Source organism: Pygoscelis adeliae, unplaced genomic scaffold, assembly GCF_000699105.1.
Source record: "Pygoscelis adeliae isolate BGI_AS28 unplaced genomic scaffold, ASM69910v1 Scaffold227, whole genome shotgun sequence".
Taxonomy (NCBI): domain Eukaryota; kingdom Metazoa; phylum Chordata; class Aves; order Sphenisciformes; family Spheniscidae; genus Pygoscelis; species Pygoscelis adeliae.
This window is the reverse complement of record NW_008825100.1, coordinates 3,459,458-3,476,101: the sequence shown is the minus strand read 5'-3', so window position 1 is coordinate 3,476,101 and position 16,644 is coordinate 3,459,458. Positions and strand designations below refer to the sequence as shown.

The 16,644-nt window shown below is 37.9% G+C and overlaps 1 protein-coding gene across 1 annotated transcript in view; it reads left to right on the top strand.

Moving 5' to 3' along the window:
• The window catches only part of DIRC2 (disrupted in renal carcinoma 2), a 71,699-nt gene that overhangs the window by 51,568 nt on the left and 3,487 nt on the right, over positions 1 to 16,644 (top strand). The window contains exons 7-8 of the mRNA XM_009327177.1: positions 4,424 to 4,551; positions 15,012 to 15,194. Coding sequence (XP_009325452.1) covers positions 4,424 to 4,551; positions 15,012 to 15,194 — 311 coding nt within the window. The remainder of the gene's footprint in view (positions 1 to 4,423; positions 4,552 to 15,011; positions 15,195 to 16,644) is intronic.

Genomic DNA, 16,644 nt, shown 5'->3' with positions numbered 1-16,644 from the left:
ATTTCTTTTAATAGATAAAAGAGTCTTGTATGCTGTGAAGACTGTGAAGTTTTACCTGAAGTTATTATCTGGGTGGACTTTTTGTTCACAGTCATAAAGTCCCCTTAGAAACAAAGTTAGCTGATAAGAAAAAAAAAAAAAAAAAAAAAAAAAAAGAGGGGGGGGGGGAATCTTTCAGGAGGTACTTGAACAGTGAGTTTATAAAACTGATTAAAACCAATCACATTTCCCCTTGCATCTAGTGGATATCAAAGCATTGTCCTGGCTTCTTTATGTCCACTCTTTAGACTCCAGTTCTGCAATGAGTTTAGCACAAGTGCAGGGTCTGTCATCGTTGCAGTCATTCTGGGATTGTGGACCCAAAGAGGCATCTTTTTAGGGCAGAGATTGAAGCGCTCTTTTTTTCACGTGCTGTGCATCATCAGAGTACGCAATGCATAAAGAAATGTGAGGTTTCTCATCCTGACATTTTGCAGGCTGCCTAGCAACTGTGATGGAGGGAGAGGAAAAAAAACTCCTGACGTAGGGGAAAAGAAACAAGCGCTTCCCTCCTGTCCGCTCCAGATGCAGGCCAAAGGACTTAATCTATTGAAACAAAGTTCACACCCTTATTTCCTCTAAAAGGAGTTACTTTTGATTAGCTAAGCTCAGATAATGAGGTTTTCTCTCTAAGAGAAGTAGATGGTTAAAACCAACCGCTGTAAATGACGCAGATGCCGTAGCATGTTACATGCTGAAGCAGGTAGCATGCCGGTTTAAGCCTTTCCATCATGGGTTAATCTCTCGTATATTTGTGATATTTTAGTAGTAGAGGGGCACCCTTAGCAGCTCACTTAACTTTGTTAGGAGAGAATCTGCTGACTCAATGCCGACATCCAAATCTCAATCTTTATGGTAGATTAATTTATTTAATATATTGCCTGGGTTAAGTTTCAGGAAATGCTGACAGTCTCTTTAGCTGCTTCAAAATTGATTTCAAACCTTGTTGAATACCAGTATTCTGTACCATTCGGAGCTTTGCTTTTGAGTAAATTAAAAAAATACCAACAGTCTGCCTCCAAATATGTCTTTCTAACTTGGGCGATACACAGTTCAAATGGGAGGGTTTGCACACAGAAAGGGAGGGAGGAGGTGATTTGTCACTCCTGATGGATGACTCTCCCTCCTAGGCCTATTCAGCATTTATCTGTGTAGGGTTGAATCAATGACGAGTCTGACTGTAATCTGCTGAAAGTTGTAATTAGGAAAATTAAGTAATGATTCTTGTCAAGGCTGTCAAGTTGATGTATTTCAGTGTCAGAACTGTGATTTGCCAAGCAAGCAGCTCTGTCCCTTAACCACCTCTCAAGTAGCTGTTGGGTTTGGGGTTTTTTCCTAATTTTTTTTTCTGATAATTTATCAAAGCAAAATTGGTGCGGTTTAGGAATTTGCTCCTTCCATTTTTGTTAATGCAGATTCTACCACTTAGAACTGTAACAACCTGAGCCTTGCCCTGGAGCATGTGATCCTGCACATCACAGCAGGCGTTAAATCATCTATACTTAAACAAATTTCCAATCTGGGCATTACTTTATCTATCTCATTTTCAAAATGGTGCAAGTTTTCCTCAGCACAATACACAAATCCTCCAGCTCTCCACCCACTGCTGTCCTGATAGCCAGGAACTTAGGTATGTTTAGCTAATTTGTGTGATGCATTTTTATAATTGAAAAGCCTGGGCTGTTTTGGGCAGCTGGCAGATGCTGTACCTTTTGCTGGCAGCTTTCAAATAATACTGGCTTGAAGAAAAGCAGTGTCGAAGAGCAACATTCATATCATTGCATGGAAACATAAATCTATTCCCTTTTCTCAATTTTTTTTTTTGCCACATTTGCTAATGATCATAGATATTTGTGAGGTTTTGTCCTCCGCGGCTCAGTTTCTCTTCCTGCTTTTAACCTGCAGTGTAGTCAAAAATGCTGAAACTTTGACATGATGATGATTTCCTTAGCAATAGACAGTGTTGTCAGCAATGCAGGCTTGTGATTTTAACTGTAGGATCCAGCCTAGGGCTGGATTTGCTGGAGGTTTGCAGGAGACTGTTACCAGCAGTAGGCTCAGAGGTCTGTGTCTGCATAAGTACACACCTTCTCTCCTGGCGTGCCTACTTTTTTAGCAGCAGCAGACATCCCCTTACATGCTAGATGATGAAGGATTTAAACAGAACAGAGGGTTTTGAAAGCAGATACTGGGATCAGAGGACAACAATAATTTCTCTCATTTTTTGATTGAAACAAGTATTCTGAAGAGTTGACTAGACTTACAGTCATCTTTATTCTTCTCTAACCAGACAAGAAGCAGAAGTCCCTCGATTACCAAGTTCAGGCTAGTTTGCTATGTCATTTTTTCCCATTACTTCTGTTGCTGGCTGAATTCAGTAGCTGCATAAACCTTTCAGTTTGTATTTGACCCTTCTGAAGTCCTGTGATATCTGAGACCTCCTTTTGGAGCACACTGCTACCACTGATACCCAAACCAGGATCTTTGTGTCAAAAGGAGTTTCAACTGCTCAGTAAAGGTAGATTTGCTCCACTTACACATCTAAACCGCTCAAGATAGTTATCGTCCTCCCATCTCCACATATCTCTGGTGGTAGGATAGAGATGGAGGACCCCCTGGAGATCCCTTCCAGACCTGTTGTCTGTGAATGTCCCTCCCTGAAGGCTGATACTTCTCACACTGTTTCGTTAGACAGGGTATACGTAACTGGTCTTGCCTGTAAGGAGAGGGAATAGTGATGTTTGCCGGCAGGCAAAGCAGAGAGTCTCTGAGGAAGAAGTCTAAAGTTTGCACTTCGAGATGCTTCTGAGAAGCTTTTAAAATTGCTGATTTTGACCCCAGTGATCCCAAAGAATAATTAAAGAAACTGGCAAACCACTGAGATGAGGTGATCCTGATTGCTGGATTTGGATTGTCAGGAAAAAAAACAACAGTAGCAGCTAACCTCTGACTATTAGAGATTAATGCATAAGCCACTTGAACACTACAGTCATAAACTTTTAAGATTATATGCAGTATTGATCTTCCTCTGCTTATTGAATTACTTGCTGCTGAATTCAATATGGAATTAAAGCACAGGGAGAATCAAAATAAGAGGAAAGAAGTGGGTGGTTTTGTGGTTTGTTGGGGTTTTTTTTTTTAGATTGCATTACTTGTACATCTCTTATGGTGTATGTAGAGCTAGGCTTCCTAGTTCTCAAAATGTTGGTAGTATTATCTGTTCTATCAAGTAAGCTATATGGTATCTGCCTGTAAAGTGATCTTTGTTAGGGGAGAGAAGGCAGTTAGCTGACAGACGGGACAGATTTCATCATGGACCAACCTAGGTGGATTGTGCTGCCGTTAGCCTAATCGAGATAGGAGGCTAGGAGGGCAGAAGACATTCTTTAGACATACATACATAACCTGTCCAGCCCAAAATCACATCTCCTAAGCAGGAGATTATAGAAAATTACCAGTGGATGAATGACATTGCCTTTTCTAATGTATCTTTTTTAGTAGCTGTGTTGAAATCCCTTTGGAAAAGAGCAGTTGCACTGATAATTATGCCATATGAGCACTGCTCAAATGCGTTATGTCTCCTTGAAAGAAAAAGCAAAAGAAAAAAAGATGAAAAAAGCAATTGTACCATCAGGTGGTATAAAGATCATATTTCCCTCTGTGTAACAGCCAGACTGCCCAAGAACTTGTGGGGCTGTCCTCCCCCAGACTGTCAGTGGGGCATGTGTAGGAGAGGAGCGGCACCAAGCTCTTGGTTTCTGGAACATTTCAACCCAAAACAGCCACCGGCAGCAACCGCCTGTGTAAAGAGTTCCTCCTTTGCCTAAGCCACCGAGAGCTTCATCGCCTCTGCATCCGAGGGTTCAGAAGCTGTTCCTTGTCATCTTCAATCTAGGGATTCTGGTATTTGGAGTTTTGTCATTTCCCACAGGAATGAATCTTGACACTTAACTATGTCTTGAATGAAATGCAGCAGCCTCCTCATATGCTAATTGATCGGTGTGTCTGCCAAGGGAGACTGGCAAACGCTGACAAAACGGCAATGTAAGTAGTGGTGTGATGTTGTGTCCAACAAATGCAGAAGGAAAAGAAAACCCTTCCTGTATACCAAGTGTTTTCAATTGATGCCTTGAGAATTGTTCTGGTTTGGTTGTTATTTTGTGACAGCTAAAAAAATCCATGGCTCTTCAGCTTGACAGCTAGAAATATCACCATTCTATAAAAATGTCTTTTTTGTATTTCTGAAAATGAGAAATGATTTTTAAATTTTTTTTATAGTCTCCAAAATGTTTAATGAGAATATACTGAATTAATTGTTAAGCAACGCATTTAAATAGTATGAAAATCAGCATTTATACTGCTCTGATCTGTGCTTTTATTTTAGATTTGCAGATTTTATCAGGGGCATGCTGAAGTTTATACTGCTGCTGCTTTTATCTGGAGCAACATTAGCATCAACCTGGTTCACTCTCACCTGTCTAACTAGTGTCACTCATCTGCCTTTAACCACAGGTATCAACAATGATTTTAATTCCTATTATTTATAATCGGTATTGCAGGCAAATATTTGGAGTCTTAAATCAACTATATTATAACCTGGTTTGGTATCTTTAGTGATACAGTAGTTTTACCAAGACCAAAAGAAAAAAAAAATTGGAAAACCTAGTGAATCTGAGATCTCTTTACTAGCTTTGAAGAACTTCATAAAAAGATTAAAAACTAACAAAACCCAATAATAAGAACCCAGAATATACCTTTAAAATTGATTTTGGGACTGAGTGATTTTCTGTTTTGAGTGTTTTGGAATAACAGAGATGAGAAATAAACCAAGAAAAATCATATGAATGGGAGTAGCATTGCGCATAAGAAACAGTGACATGTCTGGGAATTTAGGAGTTTGAAACTTACATTAATTATTGGAAACACGTGGTGCAGTTCAAACCAAGGTGACCCATAGTATTTTCAGCCATCTAAATCTATTCCTGCACTGTCCTCTTTTTTTTTGCACCTGCATGCAGGTTCAGGGAACTATTCCAGCCCAAAATTAACTCAGCCTGCACCTCAAAAAGATGGGGAAAAAAGCTGTTGGCAGGAGTGGGGGAAAAGCTCAGAGGTCTACTCAAGCTGCCAGCAAGCTGTACCCTTAGTTGAAAATTAGCACTGCTTAGTTCTTAAAAACCTGTCCTTCACCTTCCTATCTGCACCAAAGGATTGATCCACCTGTGATTCCAAGACCTTCAACAGAGTAATGAGTTACAGTAAAACTAAGCCATCAAGATTTTTAAAAATTATTTATTTATTAAAGAATTGTGTAAATCCATTTTAAATAAAGTGCCATCTTTGTTACAGGCAAGTTTATGCATTATAAGAGAATTGAAAATTGTTTTTTTCCCATTTTTAATAAAGTTTGGTGTGGAGAGTAGTATATAAAATACTGTTTTACTCAAATTAACTTTGAGTTTCAGTAAGTGTCCTTGGTGCATTGCATATGTCACAACTATAAAGTGGGTATAGCAAATTGAAATACATGATCAATTCAGGAGAAACACCATCTGGATGGATAGGTCAAATTTGTGATTTATCTTGAAATTTCAACTTTTTCAAAAAAAAAAACTGCTTAAATAAAATGTAATGTAATTGATAAACAAATTTCATGGTGGCTATTGTCATACCAAATGACTAGGCTTTTCTTTTCCATCAAATCTAAAATAAATGCAATAAAATCTTATTTCTTGTGCTTGCCTGCTTTATCACTACAAGCCTGCAGTAATGTAAATTTTTACAGTAGTTCTATCCTCTGAATTGATGCAACAAGCCAAACACATAAATGTCCCTTCAAGTCTATGCATAAGAATGAAGCAGAGAGGTTTCAAGAGGTGAAAGTTATTATGTATGCACTCGCCAATGATCCAAAACAAAACTGATGGAGCTCTGTCTGATTTTATTTTTTGTAAAGAACTCAGCGTGCAACATAAGTTCTAGAAGAATTCTTACTTGTTTATAGCATGTAGGTGCATTATGGTGGTTTTTTTGGAAAGGTGATCCACTGTTAGGGCATAGAAGTACCTAAGGTATTTGGGGTTTGATATAAAGTATCGTAAACTAATATCCTTTTATAAAAATCTAGGGATTGGGTTGTTCTTTTCGTGCAGTTATCATTTCTTTTTAAATGGATGATTCCTTAGATTGAGTTGTAAATTATATTTTAGAGTTTTCTGTCTGTGCTGTTCTTATATATGTCACTGTAAATGTTGAACCCTTTTCTATAAAACACAAGCTTGTTTTGAATAGAAATGCCAGCAATATGGTGCATTCCTCAAAAAAGGCAATCTAAAGCATCAGGGCCTAATGTGCAGCCACCAAATAAGATCTCTTTTTTCTTCTGTGGCATAATGTTTAAGCTTCATAGATAGGCGGAGGAGGGTTCATATCAGCCTTTTCTCATTAAAGTTCATATAAAATAGATGTAATGCGCCTGTTCAATTTAGATCCTTGTACACAGAAAAGCAGTGGTATATCTTTATGAAATATGCTGTTATGGATGAAAACACGCAAGCTATTTAAGCTAATTTATAGGACTTCATGCTAGATTATTTCTCAATGTAATGATGCAGTATGATGATGACCTCTGCATTCCACAGTAATTGGGAGAAACGGTACATTTGAATTGATTTGGATGAACTTTTTTTTCCCATCTTTTAATTAAAAGTTTGAGATGTAGAGTATATCAGAGTATAAATGTAGGAGGTCAAATGCAGGCTGTTGGCTGGCAGCTTTGGGAAGTGATTTGAGGTAGTTGGTTAAGGTGGAAGTCACTCTGCATACTCAGTGGACCAGTGTTGATAGTGGACTTCCAGGTGGTTATCCTCTGTGTGTTTCTGCAGAGCTGGAAGATGTACAAAACAAAAGCAGCTATAATTGTGGGAGGTTTGTGTTTGTTTGTTTGGGGGTTTGGGTTTTTTTGGTAGTAGAGGTCCATGTAAGGCTTTATATCCCAGAGCTACTTTGCAGGCATCACTGAACACCTGCTGCGAAGCAGGGATTGTCATGTTATTGAGGGCAACAGAGTTTGATGTTGCCAGAAGGTTAATAGGCTCCTCAAATTCTTCCTGTTCTGTGGCAAAGAGCACAAGTGTTAGGCTTGGAGGTGCTGCAGAGCCAGTGACGGATCTCGGTCCACACTTTCAGCCTTATTCAAATGCTGAGGCAAAGCGAGCAGGGTTCAAAACTGACTGTTATGGAAACTTGTGGGGGTGTACATTCGATCTTGCAAGGAGATTTTCCCTTCCAACCATCTAGCTCCCATTTTGTGAGGGGCTTCCCCCTCCTCTCTTGCCCTGCCTCAGATGTTGTTCTCTTGAGCGAGTCAGACTTTGCCCTACAAAACCAGAAGCGTTGCCATCTTCAGCAATACCTGGAAACTGCTAAAATATCCACATACCTGATGGACTGCTGGTACAGTTAAAAGGGAGCTCTTCCATGGGACAGGACAGTCATCTTGATGAGGAAGCAAGACACTTTATGGGAGTCTTTGTACTGGCCCAGGTGTTAAGGCAGGCTTCACCCTAGAGATGAAGGCTGGTTAGAAAACGTCATCCACATCATCTCACCTGACAGCTGCTTGATCCACGAATAAAGTTTGCATCCATAGGTAGACCTTGTCAGTGGTTTCCCCAGGTCCAAAAAAAGTCTTTTCCTTTAGCCTGTGGATATTGTGTGGCATACGTGCTCGTTCCCCTCTTCTGAAAACCCTCTGCCTGTCTCTCACCTGGTCTCCAGAGTAAGCACTCAGGTGGGTACGTTTGCATGGAAGCAGGCTTTTGAAATGCTAAAAAGATGAGAGAGTTTGGCCAATTATTCACCCTAAAGGGAAGGGAAGAAAATCTCTAAAGATTTGGTTTTAAAATACAAACAAAACACCCTCCCCCTCTTTTAATCAGTATTCTTTGTAGCAGTTTGTAGTAATGTCTGATTTAAACATTGGGAGAGGAATTGTATTTGAAAATGGTCACAGCAAAATGTTTTTTCCTGCACTTGTTTGCATAATACTCTCCTAATTCCTTGTAAATAGGCACGACATCATTTAAAGATATTTCCTACAAAATGTAATTACTTAGAATGGACACTTTAATGCAGATATTAAAAATCAATGACTGCTTTGTGTTTTCTTTAAGTGATACTGTTTAGCATTGTTTGTATTGTGTAATGCCTGCATTGTTCTACATTATCATAATATGCTCCATTTTTCCTCCTGCCACAGAGCAAGACAAGTTTTCCGTCATTTGCTGACTTCTTAATGTATCTCCAAAAGATTTTATAAAAAGTGTATTCAGAGTCATGTGTATGAACTATAACTGCCAGTGTAGGGGAAAAAAGAAAGCAAGGCAATAATGATACAGTGTCATCATAACTACTATATCATCTCTCTAAAACACCTCTCATCAGCTAATCACAGCTCTTAAAGACCCTTGATTCTGGAATCAGTTTATATTTTAAGCAAGCTTGAATTTTTTTTTTTAAGAAACTTTAATTTTAATGTATATTATTTGCATTTTTCAGCAAGTTTGAAAGACAATTTTATGTACACATTGAGCATTAAAATAGTTTTCTCCATTGAATTCCCAATGCAGCTGCTGATCTGTTTCTCTGTGCCAAGGCCATTGTTAGTTTGCTTTGTACTGAACTTCATTATGTGAATTTATGTACAATGGGATACTTTGACCCAAAATAATTGTGTAAGGCATTGTAATGCCAGTTTCAGTATCCTGCCACTTTGTATTGCTGGTAGTATCTCTGGATACAAATACTAGCATTTTCCAAAAATTGATATGCAACGCTAGTTGCTCGCAGCTCAGATTGAATGTTTTCAGCATAGCATATCAAGAATATTCTAATATTTATGAGCACATTCAGCAGAATTCTGCTTTACAAAAATCTTTTCTAGTGCTGCATGGCAGATACTCTGAATACGGTGGCAACTCCCTGAGTTCACGACTATATTTAGGTTAAGCAGCCTACACTTTATTTTCAGGTTCAACAGATTGAACATTATAAACACATCTGTCTCCCTGTCCTCATCTACAAAGCACAGTATTGAAAAAGAGAGATGTTAATTATTTAATACTGATTGTTTTATTCTTTGAGTTTAATTTCTTTACTAGAAACAAGATGTGCTTGGTAAGTATAAGGCAGGGGGACCCAGAGGATAAAACAGTGGCCTGAAAACATTTCTTTTTCTAGCTTCAGCATTAACCTGCTTATGGCTGTGGGCAAATCATTACCCCCACTCCTGTTGTGCTTTTTCCACTCATAAGATGGGAATAATGACCTCTGTCTTCCTGAAAGCTTCTGTAAATCCACAGATAGAAGAGTGCTTAAAGAACTAATTTAAGGGTTTTATTTAAAAAGTTAAAAAAAACAGTGTTAAATAGCGTACAATGCCTGAAATTTGGGAGGAGTGTTTCAGGGATGAATATCTATAAATCTGGCCACTTTAAATATCCATCGATAGCAAGCCTATATATTGTATGATTTCCAGCCCCCCCCCCCTTAATTTATTTGGGTGGGGGCTCACCCAGTAATTTCTACACTTTTTTAGTTCTTCAGAGTGAATGCTCTGCTTTCAAAACAAGTTCCACTTGCTTTTCTCTTGGGAAGTATATAGAACAAATCCAATTTGATCAGATTTTTGGTTACTTTCATAACTATATCATGAGATAAGAATTTGATCAGCACATGCTGGAATGGAAATCCAGGCAAAGAAACATATTGATGTTATAAACACACACTACAGGGACATCATCCTTCTATTGTGTTTTTTGTTCCTGTAAGTGAATTAAAGTAAAAATTACTGTCTTACCTTGGGGGAGTCACATTTCTCATGGAAAAATTAAGGAGGACTTCTTCCGTGACTATTCTTACCGTAGCCAGTAGCAAGAATTAAATTATATGGAAGTTTCATTCCACTTATAGAGAGTTTGATAGGAACTAACTTTGAATTGTTCAAATCATTTGTGGGGATACTAAAGTCAACGAAGCATCCATCTACATGAGACATTATCCTTTCATTTTGGCATTCAGGGTGCTGTTTTAATGGGCAATAACAAAATGCCCTAGATCCCTGTAGGTTTCACTTTAAATTGTGTGCTGCACCCAAGAGAACATGATCAGTTGTATTTACTTTCCTGTTTATCCATATGAAATTTGTGTGAGTCTTGGCTCGGTTTGTCTCAGAAGAGAGCTGTTACAAAATGTACAGAGTTCAAGAGTTCCTGGCAGAGGACTTTGGAAGAAGATACTGTACCACCTGCTTGCACTTGATACTGCTCTAGAGTATCTGCATTTCTTTTGTAAATTTATCTGCAAAATACTTTTTTTTTCTTAAAGAAATGGTAATATTTCATATTCTTTGTTAAAAATCAGCCAAGATGTACTTGCCAATGGGTTGATAAGAACTATTTACATCAGTGGAGGTCCTTCCATTAATTTCATTTGGGTTTGGATCAGGCTCTGTAGTTATACATTTAGTGATGGTATAATTTAAGAGTAAATTGCTAAACATGTTGCAGAACATCCTGGGAAGTTCTGGGAACTTGTTTGGTTGTCAGAGATACTTAAGACTCCTTCTGCTGTGTTGCAAGCTCATCTGGGGACACCAAGTGCATGCTGTCATTTAAATCACGTCCCTGTTCGAATTCCTAATTTTTTTTTTCCCTAAATTTTTTTTTTTTTTTAATTGGTATAAAGCTTTTGCCACAGCTTGTGGCTGGGAGAAAGAAAGTCTGTTTCTGGGGTATGGGCATGTATTTGCCATCCGGTAACTGAAGACCTGCAGGGGACAAGAAGCCAGAAACGAACCTAACTTCTTACCACTTTTTCTCCTTTTTGTGCTAAGCCACTGTACCACCATCAGTCCCCGGTCGGTACCTTGCCTCACCTAACTGGTAGCATCCCTAGTGCTATTATCGAGGCACGTTTCATTCCTTGCTTCCTTCCTGGCCAGGAGGAGAATGAGCGCTGAGGGAATAGCGTGGGTTGCCTCAGACCTCAAGCATGAACATTACATGACGAAGCCTAGCCTGAGCTTCCTGCCGCGGCAGCTCCAGGCCAATTCTCTGAAGCAGCTGTGCTTTGGATGGGTGTTTTGCCTTTCCCGCTCCTTGCAGTGGCCAACCTGTGAAATAGCTGCTTAATTCACACAAACATCTTTAAAACATGACATTAATCAAATAGTTTAGAGAAACCCAGCCCAGTTCCATTATTTATTGATGTTCACAGCTGCCACTGTCTCGGGTACACAACTTTGTGCATAGCTTCGTAGGCAGTTAATTCCTTTTCCTAAGGAAAAGTGATCTTTTTTTATACTAATGGCATGACACGCTTCCCCAGCACAGGCCTATCCAAGCTAGTTGTTTGTCCTTGCTAGGCTTTAGGACATAATGTTAGCTTCTTGGTCAATCATCTTTTTTTTTTTTTTTTTTTTGTGGGCAGCATTTTCATATCTTTATATTCATTTCCAACAACTGTCATCAAGATTGTCTTAATTGAAAAAACATTCGCTGTAACTTTAGCAGCTGTTCTTCTACAGTATAAAATCATGGTAATTGTGTTCGTTCAATGCAAGGTCGCTGTAATGGGAAGTAAATGGTCTCTGTTAATAGGTGGTATTTTCCCTGCTATAGTATCTTGTTACCCATGAGCTGGAATATGAGATGTGCTATTTAGTGTATGAAATAAAAGGCAGAAACCACTTTTGAACTCTTACTTGACTTCTTCCTGTAAATTATTTTTGTGAAACTGCATATCTTATCTTTGACTTTCTGTCTAGCTGACCAATTGCATTTGTGACTTAATTGCCAAGTTAATGGAATAAGCTTATTTGTATAGCACTCAGGAAGACCCTGGATGATTTACAGAAACATGAAATAAAAAATATTTTCCCATCAATACAGTATGTACCCATTAAGGGAGAACCCTGTAGCCTTTCAGATGTGTACAGCTCCTTCACTTTCAGAGCCGCTTTTTGAGGTTTACCAGTTAAAGCTGTCATTTCCATTAGATCTTAGAATTTAAATTGGCATTTACTGGATGCTATATTGTGACTGTCCTTTTGCCTTGACATTTCCTCATTAGTTTCCGAATATGTGTGTACATACACATACACCTTGTTTTATAAGTATTGTCTGTCATCTCAGCAGAGGTTTTGTCATTGGTATTCAGCTGGCAGTTTTCGGCGTGCGCACGTGAGGCAGGTAATACTTTGGGGAAACAAAAGGTAGCGCTAAAGCTGCTTTGCTCATGGTAGTGTGGAAGTGCGAGTTGTGTGCCGGTGGGTGTATTTGCTAAATGTATGACTAAAGCAAGCTGTAGTGACAGGAAATGTAAGGGTGTAGTTTCTAAAGTACAGAGTTACTCTGCTTACTTGCTTACGGTCTAGTCGTCTTAATACATTTTAGTAAGTGATGAGCAATGATGTAATTCAACTAGCATATTTTTAAACTATCAAATTTATTTTGAAGGCTTCCGTTTGTTTTATGGAAACTTTTGCATCTGCTGTATTGATGAAAATTTGAAGTCTTGATCTTTTAAATGGTTGCTAATCTTAGATGCATATTTTTGCCTTTACCTCAAGTGAATCTAAGTTTCTGGAAGTTATACGGCTAGAGATTGTCTCTGTTCAGAGGCACATGATTCCCCTTTCCTGGCTGTTGCTGTTTATGGAAGAGGTTTCATTCTCCCTGTAGAGGTATTGCTTCTGGTGCTCTCTGTATGCAGCTCCACTTTTGATGGTGTTCGTTACGGCTTTCGTCAGCTTCATGACTATATTCACTGTTTGAGTTTCTAACACAGAATTACCGCTGGCTATCACCACCTTTTCTTTGGGGGAAAGTTCTGAAAATTTCTTGAAGTTATAAGTAGTTATCTATAGATGCCTTTAATTGAGCGTAATGAGGGGCAGATGTTCATTTGTCCTGAGATATACTTCTATTTCATTTCTGTGTTGGTTTCTCAAGCCAACACAAAAATATCAAATAGCTGAATTCAGTGCTCGAATTTGCTGGCTACACCTGATAGCAGTTAGAGACAAAGCAATATGCAGTCATGTTTGAGGTAAACAGGAATTTAAAGACAGGCTCATGAAATTTTAAATACTGGTGAGGCCTTGCAGCAAAAACCTATGGATCTTGTAACTAGGGAATCAGTTCTTCAGTGTTAGCTAGAAGAGCCGATTAGGAAGAGCATCCTAATACTGGTTTGGTTTTTTCCTTCCTCTCTGAGAGCTCTTGAACATACTTGGCATCCATTTCTTTGCCTTTCATTCTGCAGTTTATAATAAGAATTTGAGAATTTGAAAAGGTTATCATCGTTTATTTGGTTGGTTTTTTTTCTTTCTTTTTTTTCTTAACAACTCGGAACATTCTGGTATATTAAAAAAAAAAAAGTGGGGGCCAGCTGTCCCTCCTGAAGTCGTGCCATCTGTATCATCTTTCTGCCCGAGTCTTCTGTCCTCTTTTTCCTGCCCAGGCAAATCCTCTGTAGAGAAAGAAATACGTCTTTGTGCCTTGGAAGCAAACCACATCAAATGGAGGATCTGATAGATAGCACTTTCTGCTTCTTAATGCCGTTATCTCTTTTCCACGATTCTTCATATTTTAAGAAACAGTGGGTTTTATTTATTTATTTATTTATTTTTAAGCTGGAAGTTTTCTGCTTCTTAAGTTTCTCAATTGAAAGATTGAGCAAATCTTGCAGAAGATGAAGCAGAGCTGTTTCAGTTCTCCCCTTTCCAAGACAGAAGAACGTAAATTAAACTGAAAATGCAGTTTCTATTTTATATAAACATATATATCCATATGAAAAAAAATTGTCTAAGGATTTTGTACCATACTGCAGTGAAATAATGCTATAAATAATTTCCCTGTGACTTGGTAACACTTTCTCATCTGAAAAATTTTTCTTTACGTTTTCTTGTCATTTTGGTGGAAACCCCAGAAAATGTTCCAGACTTTTTTTTTTCCAAGCCTTCTAATCGCTTCCTTATACTTTTTACTTGGTCAGTAACCTGAAGTTGTTGAGGCTGCAGGTCAGGAAATCTTCCCCATTCCAAGATAGCACTTAGCAAAGACTTATTTACATTTCTAAATAGGTACTAAATTCTTCTGAAGTTTTCTTTTTTTCAGAAATAGATGTAATAGGTTTCTTAATAGATAATATAGGCATATTAAGCATCTCTGTTAAGCACTGTAAAGTATTTGGCAGGGTCAGAAATTGTAGAACAAAATATCTGAGGCTACTGAAGCAATGTCTGTGTTCTTCTGTTGATTCGTCCAAGAAAAGTAATTTGTTGTACAGCAGTGAATAATCTGCATTATCAGGTATGTCCCGTTCCTGCCAGGTGCTGGGTGCCCTTCATTTCCTTCTGAAGCCAAAAGGGATTCAACATGTTGCAGCTCAGGCCGTGATAAATAGTAATGTCTTGATATCTGGTAGATCATTAGTATTTATTTGTAAAACGGAAGCAAAATTAGTTTTGACCTTTAGAGCTAAGTCAAAAGGTTAATCCATGTCCATTTCCAGTTTGGTGCATTAATTGCTCCCTGTCCTAATTGTGTATAGGACAATAGTTTCTGTTCATTTCAGAGGTAAATCAAGCTGTAGGTGATGCTTTGCATTCATAATTTTGTTCTGTTTGTTTTACTTACAAGTGAATTCCAAATCACTGAATGTGTTTTCATGGGTTCTGTTTAAAAAAAAAAAAAAAAAAAAAAAATCTGTATTTCTAATCTTTTTTTCCAAATTAATGCATGCATTCTGCTTAAAACTAGTGGGATGTGATATGCTTTATGATACACAGAGGATAAAAATAAGTTTGTGCATTTTTCAGTTACTCAAGTATTCGTATTCTTGGCAGCTCTGAATAGGGGGAAAAAATGCCAGTGTGAAATTAATAACTGGTTTTGTTTCTTTTATAGCAACACTGTACACATCCTGTATTTTGTTGGGTATATTCCTCAACAGCAGTGTACCAATATTCTTTGAGCTCTTTGTGGAGACAGTCTACCCTGTTCCAGAAGGAATTACCTGTGGAGTTGTCACCTTTTTAAGTAATGTGTTTATGGGAGTGCTTTTGTTTTTCCTCACATTTTACCATACAGGTAAGAAATTTAAGCTGCTTTGAAAATATAATTCTCCATGAAGACATACCCTTGTCAGTAAAGGGAAGATTTGCACATACACTTTCTGTTAATAATCAAATGTTTGAATCCCCCTATATAGTAGCAAGGAAGAACAACTTCGGTTGTTCTTTTCTGAATGCATGCTAATAAAAATGAAAAGCTTTGGTGCAAGATGTATATAGTCATATTCTACTTAGAATTTGCTGTAGCCAGAAACCATTAAGATACACACTGTCATCATGTTTTTATAAAGGCCTGGGTAACGTGACCATTAATAATGTTTGTATCTGAGGGTGTTCAAAACGACAATAAAGCTAATCCAGTCTCATGCTTCAGGGTATAACTGTATTGCCCAGGAGGGGCAGAGCAGAAATGCCCTGTTTATGGTCAGCTCCGTTCAATGAGTTGGACATACCATTGCAGGGGAGAGAGCATCTCTTGACCACTGCCCAAAGACCAAATACTCATTCCTTTAGATAATCTAGTGGCCTAATGAGGCAGAACAGTGTTTTGCTCAGTATTTTCATCAACTTCTTCAGACTTTCTCATCTCTCAAGTATTGTTTGCTTCCTCATAATTCATAATCGTAACTTTCAACTTGCTATTTAGTAGACTATAATATCTATTATTACTCTAAGCTGTAAAATAAGAACCCATCTTGCTTTAAAAAGGAAATTATCTTTATATGGTTTTCAAAGATGCAGATTTTTTAGTTTGTATTTTGTTGTTGTGGTAAACGTTTGCTTCATGATGCAAGATTTGTAAAGCTATGTTTTGCTTTGGAAGCATTAGAAATTGCAAGCTTTTATATATTGTCATGAGTGCATGTACCTCTTAAGATGGTGTGCTTTATAACCAAGAGGAGACTGACAAATTTCAGAATGAATTGTGCTTGAAATTACGAAGGTTACAGCCTGGGGCAAGTTTTCAGCATGGTTTGTGTGTCTTCCTGCCAGGGAATCACAAGCAGGTTAACAACCCCGTTCCAAATTGTGGTCTGTGAACACAAACTGAGATAAATGATTTTTTTTTTTTTAATTTTATTTTTTTTTATACTGACATTGAACTGCATCATTGTAAAATCTGAATTCCATCCCTGCTAGCCTCGGGTGGCGTGATATTTAGTCTTTACATTTTAAAGAATGCTTTTATGATTAATATTATTTAGTGTGAACTCTGTTCACATATACTATTATTTCCAACATTTACAACCTGAGCTGAAAAGTTTACACAGAATATTCTGAGAACTTTTTCAGCATTTTTCAGAGTAACAATCCAGTGTTCAGAATTACTTAATAATTTACTTAATAATTGAGGATATTTGGGGATACCGTGTCTCACTTCTGAATGAAGAATTATGATAAAGTGAACTCGTTCCCTCATAAATAGGGTAGTTGGGGGCATTTTTTGTCTCTGGTATTTCTTTCCC